This window comes from Apis laboriosa, unplaced genomic scaffold (assembly GCF_014066325.1).
Source record: "Apis laboriosa isolate Shangri-la unplaced genomic scaffold, ASM1406632v1 scaffold42_cov153, whole genome shotgun sequence".
Classification (NCBI taxonomy): domain Eukaryota; kingdom Metazoa; phylum Arthropoda; class Insecta; order Hymenoptera; family Apidae; genus Apis; species Apis laboriosa.
Window position 1 is genome coordinate 2,294,571 of NW_025223257.1, and position 9,682 is coordinate 2,304,252.

The 9,682-nt window shown below is 36.5% G+C and overlaps 1 protein-coding gene across 15 annotated transcripts in view; it reads left to right on the forward strand.

Moving 5' to 3' along the window:
• Window positions 1-4,521, forward strand: part of LOC122716163 (voltage-dependent L-type calcium channel subunit beta-2) — a 74,594-nt gene extending 70,073 nt beyond the window's left edge. For 13 of the 15 annotated variants that reach the window (XM_043938994.1, XM_043938995.1, XM_043938997.1 and 10 more), the window contains one exon: window positions 2,650-4,521. In XM_043938994.1, the coding sequence (XP_043794929.1) occupies window positions 2,650-2,837 (188 nt within the window). In that variant the 3' untranslated portion in view covers window positions 2,838-4,521. Of the gene's footprint in view, window positions 1-805; window positions 1,126-2,649 lie in introns of all 15 variants that reach the window. The other 2 variants (XR_006346973.1, XR_006346974.1) reach the window with 2 other exon arrangements.
• Window positions 4,522-9,682: the final 5,161 nt, after the last annotated feature.

The window sequence follows — 9,682 nt, forward strand, 5'->3', positions numbered from 1 at the left end:
CGATCATTAATATTCATTAAGAGATACGTCGCGTGAACGAGCGACGTCGAGTTTATCCTTGTCGCGGATAAAGGGCTCGCGAAGAGGGGAAACGACTTAAATCTTCTCGACAGTTTCGTGAATGAAGTTAACACGTTTCACGGAGTCGTGTATTTTCGTATCTCCTCAACTGGAGTGGTAAAAAATTCTTGGATATTCTTCGATCGTCTCGGAGAGATCTTATCGTATATAGTTTCTAAAGATTTTGAATTTGAACCTCGTGAACATTACATAAATGTTTTATTAAAAAACAAAGAACTGTCAATCGAAAAAAAAAAAAAGAAAGATAAGAGAAAGAACGAGATGACGATGAGCAAAATCTTCGTTTCGAATTTTTGCGACGCCATGATCGAAGGATCGATCACGTTAAATCCACGCGTGTGTTCATGCTACGCAAGAATTAACTAACACATCACGTAAAAAATCGCACCACTCCGCATACTTTTTCGTCTTTTTTTCTTTCGTTTTTCATTCGTAAAAAATTCTCTTCCCCGTTCTCGACGAATCTCAACAATCCTCGACGAACAAACGACGACGATACACGAAAAGAGAGATTATTCCACATTGAAAAACTATCATCATTTCCGGGCAGAATTAAGATTGAAATTAAAACGAGATGAAAAGAGAAATAAATAGATAAAGATAAAAAAAAAAAAGTAAGAAAAGAACGAAAGAAAAAGGAAAATGAAAAAAAAAAAAAATATCAGCGAAAGTACGATCGGCAATCAGCTCTGACTCCGATGTTCTCTTTGTTTACGTGTAAAAGCCGTGGAGGCGGTGGCTGCCACGGGAGTCATCCGAAAACAGGGCCAGTTGTCCTACGGTGATGAGAACAGGCCCAAAGAGTCGAGCTAAAAGAACGCTCGCACGCACGACGACGGTCGGGCCTAGAACGACCGACGCTCTTCCACACTTCCTCCTCATCAAGGAGATGAGATTTTACGGCGATAGATCGGCCGACCAATTGTACAGTCTGTCGTCCATCCCCCCTCCCCCCCGATTCTAGAAAAGAAAGGGGATTAGGATGACGTTTGAGAGAATTAGAGACTGTGTTTATAGGGAAACCTCCTTAAATGAGGCCGCGTAGTAAGTACAGGAAGGGTTTGAGACCGGGTTTGATACCCGGATCCCACACCCTGTCTCTCTTGTCCAAAGAGAAGGATTTGATTTTCGATTAATCCATTGGTTACATTTCGTTACTATTTCATTCTCACCTCGAATGTTCCTCACTTCTTCATATCTTTTTTTTTTTTTTTTATTTTATTTTATTTTATTTTATTTTTGTCGTATTTCGACACCATCTCTCGTTGAGACAATTTCTTGTTGTTTGAATTGATGATTCCTGTCGTTGCAAATTCTAATTTTAACTAGAGACTTTCTTTCTTTTTTTTCTTTTTTTTCCCCTCCCCCTCTTTCAGTTCTGTTGTTTGTTCGTTTTTATTTTCCACCCTTTTGTTTTTGGTTGTCTCGCAAAAAAACCCTTTCACCAACCCCTCTCACATAGAATTAGGGTTGACATATAGAATAGTCTAACGAGAAGCATTAACGAGATTTATGGGAATCGAGAGGATTATATTATTACACTTTTGGATAGAATTACACACGTGATTACTTCGAAGAGGAATTCCTGAGCGAATCATGGATGGATCTTCTTTTTTGGTCATTGGCTTGTTTTTATGCTCTCCCTTTGTTCTATTCTTTTTTTTTTTTTTTTTTTTTTTCATTTTTTTTCTTTCTCTTAATTTAATGTTAATTGAAATTTTACCTTAAAAGAGCATTTTTTTTTTCAGTCGAAGCAAGTCTGTGAAGGAGAACTTGCAAATCGAGGTTTTAACTCGTCCACATTGTCGATGCTCGCGCTCGTAGCGCAATGATAATCCGTTTGAACGTCGGAGTCTTTGCAACAACCGTGTCTTTTTTGCCCCTCTCGTTTTTCTTTTTTTTACCCAATTTATCCCTCTTTTTGCATAGCTAGCTTGCATGCATTGTGTGAGTTACGATGTCGTTACGGTGTATTTAAATATTCATAGATGGATTAACTTGTACTTCTACAAAATACTGTGACAATCAGCTTAATTTCAAAATAACACTGGTTTTCTTGTGTGTAATCGTAATCTAGCTTTTGAGTGATATTGATCGATATCGAACTCGACACCAGTGTTGCTTTATTTTTTTCCGTCGAGTTTGATTTCGAAAATTCGAAAGGAATATTGTTCCAATTCATCTTTTGAAAATTCAATATTGCGAAGAAAAATTCATTTTCTCTCTATCCTTTCGAATTTTTACCCACTTAATTGAACCCTGTATGTCAATACTTCAGAGAAAAATTCAATCGAATTCAATTTTTACAATTTTCGATAAGAAAATTCAAAAGATATTCCAAGTGTAAAAGTGGTATTGACAACAAGGGTTGTGATCAGCTTAATTTCTGTAACACTACGAGTAAATCCCTCCCTAATGTGGATTTGACAAAAGTCCAGATTAAGAAGGATTCTTAAAGGTTACAAAAATTCAAGCCCCGTCTGGGACATCCCTCGTCTGAACAATCCAATTCTCCAAACGAGAATTGTCCCAAAATTGACGATGATGAAATAACGAAATAAAATGCAGGACACAGCGGTGGACACGTGAGCGAGGGGAGCCGGAAGTCGAGGCTGGAGAGGATGGATCGTGATCGGGGCGATCGTGGTGAACACGACTACGGCAACGAGGAGGAATCGTACGTCAGTGGCGTCGATTACGGGAGCGCATCTAGGCGTCGCCAGCAGCAAGACCCGCGCGCATTGAACGCCATTTAGGAGCTGGGGCCCCGGGGCCTGTCGCTACAGCGCTGTCCCCACCTGCGCACCACTGCTCTTTAGTGGGGTACGCCACCTGGTACGCTACTGAACGTACGAAAAACGTGCTTTTTACGCTACCGTAGCGAAGAAAACGAGCAAAAAAAAAAAAAAAAAGAAAAAAAAGAAAAATAATAACAATAATAATAATAATATTTGCCGCTCTGGTCTGTTAGTGGGGTTTCTTTCCTGTCTGCTACCCGTTCAGATGGTTCATTTCGTTCGAATCGCTATTTACAATGGTAGTTAGTTAAACCCTTCCTTGTTGTTCGTAATTTAAATCCCACGATTTGATCATAGATATTATATCGCCCTTTCGTTCACGATTTGTATTCAGCGTGCGTTTGTTGCACGTATGTACTTTATTACGCAGAATATTTCTTCTTTAATAATCAATTTTGTTATTTACGTTCTTTACGTTTCTCTCGGATAATATCGGATCTCGAGAGTAGTTCTTATTATGTACGTACAATAGATAGATACACCGCATCGTTGAACGCCATTCGTTAACCGAGATTAAGCGTGTACGCTACCGTAGAGATATCGTATCTTATTTTTACTTTCTTATCGTATCGTAGTGGAGAAAGTTGGTAGAAGAAGTTTCGTTCAAGTTTCCATTGTTCTTGCTTTCGTTCCTATTTTGTTGGATTGTTGAGACAATTAGCGATACGCGTGCACGCTTGCCCCACTTGTTTTCCACCAGATCTATCTTTTTTTCCACTGTTGCGATTTGTCGATTTATACGCGGAGCTTTCTCTGAAACCGATAATTAACGTGAATTAGCGTGATTTCTTTTTTTTTCTTTTTTTTTTTTTCCAATGATATGCAAGATATATGGCGTATCAAATCGTAACAAAGTAACGTGTCTATAGTGGCAGACACACGCACACACACAAACATGTATACACACACATATGTAGATTCTATTTTCTTAATGGTTTAATCTCGATTAAAAGAAAAGAAACCTTGATTGATTTCGTAATTATATCGTTTCTATATTATATTATATACTCGTAGACACATCGTAGACACATCCTGTTCTAGAAAGAGATCGAGTAAAATGGCTTTATTCCGTTCCCCCTCGTTTTACAGAATTTTCTTTAGATCAGTTTATGCAGAGTTTTGTGAGTTGAGTTGTTGTGTGAAAGAGAGAGAAAGAGAGAGAGAGAGAGAGAGAGAATGGTGATGGTGGATGGTGGCCAACGAAAACTTTCACGAGAAAATTTTTTCCAACAGGAATTCCGTAAAACGATGGGCGGGTTGATAATCGAATGTCCTTGTCGATGAAGGTACGCACAGGATAAATCCCCCATTCGCGGAGCCAGCTCAACGAGATGAGTATGTACACAGAGAACAAACCAAAGAAAATTATATACAGAATCAGAGAGAGAGAGTGATAAGAGAGGTATTAAGATTATATTACATACGAGTGTGAGGGAAAAAAAAAAAAAAGAATGAGAGGAAAAAAGAGCCCTGGGGCCTTAATTTTTTGCGCTGACTCCTCCTGGGCCCCTATACCCACCCCCACGAGAATCACAAGATTTTTTAAGATCGATGATTTATAAGAGAAATGCTCGTGAATCGGCATCGGGTCTTTGTTAAAAAAAAAAAAAAAAAAAAAAAAGAAACGCCACGAGATGTTCGCTCATCAAATTAGATAATAGACGATAAATAGACGATTTGGACGATTAACGAGATCGGAAAAGAGAAAAGAAGAAAGAGAGAAGAAAATCGGAAAAGAGAAACAAGAAATTTTTCGCGTAGAATTATTTCGATTCGGCCGACGGAAACAAAGCGATAGTTGCTTCGATTTAGGGAGAAATGGTGTGAGAGAGAGGATAAAAAGAATATAAAGATCGAGAATCATTCTAGCCGATTACCTTAGGATCGATCGCATGATTAAATTCTTATTATTATATATATATATAGAGATTTATTATATAGAAATTTCGTGGCGCGTTTGTCGCGAGATTCGAAAAAAATTTCACGATTTCGCGTGAATGATGAGAGAAACAAAGAGAGAAAAAAAAAAGAAAAAGAAAAAGAAAAAGAAAAGAAAATAGAAAACGAATCGAATAAAGATGCGTGGCGATGGGTTGGGAATCAGATAATCAATTATCGTACACACGATTGAAAGTTTTCGATTTTCGATGGCGCGTTGATGATCGCCGCGCTAGGTTGACGTGTTTATACGTTTTATTAGAGTCTATTTGGTGAAACGAATACAGGTATGCACACGTTACACATACACATACAGACGTACACATACATATAGGACATACGATACACGGAAACACATTTTGTGTATATAGTATACATATATAAAAATAATGATATATATATAAAAAAAAAATTATATATATATATATATATAACGTATGTACGCAGTATGAACACTTCCACATTTGTCGTTCGACAAAAATTCCGATCGAGATTAACGAGTGAAAGAAAGAATGAAAAAAAAGAAGAAAAAAAAAGAATGAAAGAGAAAATGAAAGAAATTAGAGTGAAAGAAGTGAACAAGTGAAGCGAGAAAAATGATACTATATTACCATAGAATCAATAGATATCGTGTAAATATTGTAAGAAGCCTTTAAAAAAAGATGAGTCCTTTCCGTTTCCGATCTTTTCGTGAATGTGACAGTGTCGTCAACTGATGGTTGAAAAAAATATTTGTCGGATTTCATTATTGTTTTTACGGATCTAAGATTCACTTCCGCTCCTCGTGATCAAGCGTGAACGCTTTTGACTACGCACTACGAACTTGCTGCAACTAAAAATACGAAAAATATTTATGATATAATTGATTCGATACACACACACACACACATATATATATATACACTTCATACACATACTCATTCATACACGCGTGTACACATAGAAACACAATCAAATTGCACTAGCGCCCTCGTGCAAAAGGATAATATTAGTGAATTGACAAGTTACGAGTTATAGGTTGCGATCTTTTTAAAAAATTTTATAATTTTACGTCGATGTTGAAATGACTTGAAATTTATAAAATTTTCCCGTTGAAATTTCCTCCTATTCAATTAGAGTTCGATTAATTTCGACAACTCTGATCAATTTGTAAATTTTCTCATCGATATAACGTTACTTTAATCGCGCAAGAAGGCCCGATTTTTACTCGAGTGCAATCGTGACAACACCGATCGTGTTCCGATCGTTCGTGTATATTGGATTTTTTTTAGAGGCACGCATCAACGTTGTTTCTTAAGTAGAACGAACGAGTTCTCGAGCACGCCGCTCTCTTTGCAAAAATAGCCTTGCGCACGGCCAATATAATTAAACGTCAAAAGTAAAAAAGACAAAAAAAATAAAAATTAAAAAAAAAAATAAATAAAACACGAAACGTAACGTAATGAATTTTTCTAAAAAATAATTTAGAAAATTTTAGCTACAAACTTATGTATTATTATAGAACTAGAGAATACGAAGCGTTTCTTTAGAACGATTACGTTCCAATACTTTCAACACGCGAAATTTGTGTGATCATTGCTGCGTGAAATTTTAGCCAAATTTTTCACAACGATCGTTTTCACACCGTTTCCGCACTCGTATCTCGACCGATCGCTGGCACGTTTTTTTTTTCTTTGAGAAGAGAATCAGAAGAGGGAAGAAAACGATCGGTAACGAAATTTTCGCATTACATTGCTCGTTAAGCGAAAGATTTCCTCGAAACTCGAGCGTGGAGATCACGATTCCATTACATCTTCCGCCTCCTTTCATCTATCTGTTAGCGTCGTTTCATTCGAAAAGTGAATTCTTGTCAAACGTATCGTTCGTTCGCCGTTGAATGATCGTATCGACAGTTGATCAGATCACAGAGATATCTTCGCGATATAAATTTCATTAAATTTGAATGGCACCATCACATGATATCAAACAAGTATTTTCATATCTTCGTGAAAATTTGATGATGAATTCTAACACCACTTTGAGGATGTGTTCGTGCTTCGATATATTTCTTATTTTTCGTTTGATAACGTTGTTGAAGAAATTTTATTTCATTGGCTGAGATAATCGGTGCTCTTGCTCTAATTTTGCTTGTCCAAGATCTTTTATAAAGCGAGAAGAGAAGCCGAAGAATCGATATCGAATAATGGAACGAGCCGATTTTCCACGTTTTCGAGTTTCGCGAGGAACGATTTTATTCGAGTATTATTGGTTGCTCGAATTTATTAATCGCTGACTAGTAAAATGCTTTTTGTTTATAAATACTAGATGAAATATATATATATATATTTGCAAACCACTGGTGATGTCTATTCTCGAGGATACTCGTGCTTCTACTTCGGCATAAAAGAATCTATATTCGAAGTACAAAACGAGCGCGTGCATTTTCGTTTACTCGAGACCGTGTTCGAAAGTGATTTGCAAACGAATGCCGGATAGTAGCTGGAGTTTCTTTCGAACTATGTTTTCTCGTGTCGAATCGAAGCTGTTCGTATGAAAAACACGTTATTAACGCACGTCTGCTCGATTATTTTAACAAAATTATCTGTTCCTGCGATTATAAGTACGAATAGCGTTGCGACGCTTAAGCCAACCGATTTTTAAATCATAGCTATTGTATACTGTACTTTTTCTAGACATAATCATCCGACGTAAATTAAATCGATATGAGGATGTGTAACGGTGTCCAATTGACGCCTATAGCGAAATGGAAATTTTTTATATTTTCTAAGAGTCTCGATAAGCAAACGGATTATTAAAAACCCACGTCACGCAGATCTGAAAATAGGAAATACGACGTCTTACACGAGTCATATATATATATATATACATAAACAATCCACACATCCACGAATCATACGAGATATCCTTGATATTTCTTGTCTGACAAAACGATCCCTTAGTAGTTACTGATGCGAGTATCCGTCGGTTCGTAATGATTTTTTCGGTTAAGGTTTTTAGGAATATTAGCGGCTTCCAGTCCGATCTTTCTTTTCGATAATATCGTTGGAATACTAGCGTATCTGCAACACGTCCATTAGCGCGTTTAAATTAAAAGGCAAAAATGAGAGAGAGAGAGGAAAAAAAAATTAAATAAATTATAATATGAATCGTAACTTTATAGCTTTCGATCAGACAGCAATTCGGATTTACGTAAAATGAAAAAAAAAAAAGTTTCTGTAGTGTTTCTCCGATCTAGGATTAAAAAAAAAAAAAAAAAAAGAAAGAAAGAAAAACCTCGCACGCGAGAAACTCGTTCGATATAACGTATAAAATCGACATTACTTCTGTTCTAGCAACGAAACAAAGAGAAAAAAAAAGAAAAAAAATATATATCTTCTCTTAAAAGAAAACTTAAAAGAAAAAAAAAGTATTAAAAAAAAAAAAAAAAATAGACGAAAAAAAGAGAAATTCGTAAAGAAAAGAAGAAAAAACAAAAAAAAGGAAATTCACTGGAAAATAATACGCGATGACACGCAGGAACGTTGAAAGTCCAATCGGGAACACAATCGAATTATATCTCTTGAAAGACTCAACGAGAACATTATTACGAGTGTTTAATTATCGATGTTTAAGCTGTTTAACGAAGAAACGGAAAGACGAGAGAGGGAAGACTGGAAGCGAGGGCGAGCCTTTCTTCAAGGGTAGTGAGGGTCGAAAGGGCGCAAGTACAATTCGTTCGATGTATAAAGAAAAAAAAGAAAAAAAAAAATAGGGCGCGAATTGATCTTTAAAAATTAATTAGAAGTGTGTTGTTGCGTTGGCTTGCACCGTGTGCACGTGAACGTGTTGTTGAAAAAAATAAAAAGAAAAAAAAAAAATAAAAAAAATAAAAAATTCAGGCTGCTTTTTGCCGGCGTCGCGGCGAACGATTTTCGTGCGATCGATCGACGCCTTCCTCGAAGAATGCAACCCCCCCCCAATTACGAATGGTTGGAAGGTCCAAGAAGAAGACGAAGACGAAGAAGAAGAAGAAGAAGAAGAAATAATAGTAGAATAAAAAACCGCGAGAATCGCGAAGCATCGAACGAAGAAAGATCAGTGCTTTACACGATCCATATTTTCCTCTTAAAATTTATCCTCTTTTTTTCAAAAGATTTTTTTTTAAGTAAAAGATCTTCCTCTTCGTGGATGCGGACCGTGCCTCGAGACCGTGCTTTTAGAGATATCGCGAAACGCCTGTCCTTGTAAACGAGCCTTAAGGCTTTCGCAATGAAATATTGTTGGTTTCGAAAGTATATCCGTGTGTACAGTGAGAAAATACGAGAAGGGAGTAAGAGAGAAGAAGTTGTGATGCTAAGGATCGCGATGGACGCCATTGTCGGTTCGACTCGATGATCGTGATTTTCGTCTCCGATTATGAATATAATTTGAGAAACACGTTTCCGCGCGAATAGAATGCGAAAAAAGAAAAAGATCGACGCGAGGCTTCTTCTTCTAGCTGCTGCTGCTGCTGCTACTGCTTTCCATATTTGATTTATTCGAGTAGATATAACCTAAAAAAAAAAAAAAAAACGTAGTTAGTAAAAGAAGAAAAGAAACGTAAGAGATTTGGTGTTTTCCGTCGATCACACGTTTTAGAACGTTTTAGAATTAGCTGACGATTTGTTATAGAGACAAATAGGAATTGCATGTGATCTAAATATTGTTAAAAAAAAAAGAAAAAGAAAAAAAAAAAAGAAATGCAGCTAAACTTTCGTCGATCAATTTCGAGAATTTCTTTTTATAATTTTTTTCTTTTTTTTTTTTACAACTAATACTTGATGAATAAAAATAAGAAATGGCGTCGATACGATCAAATGGCAATTTCAAAAGCTACTTTTTCTCAT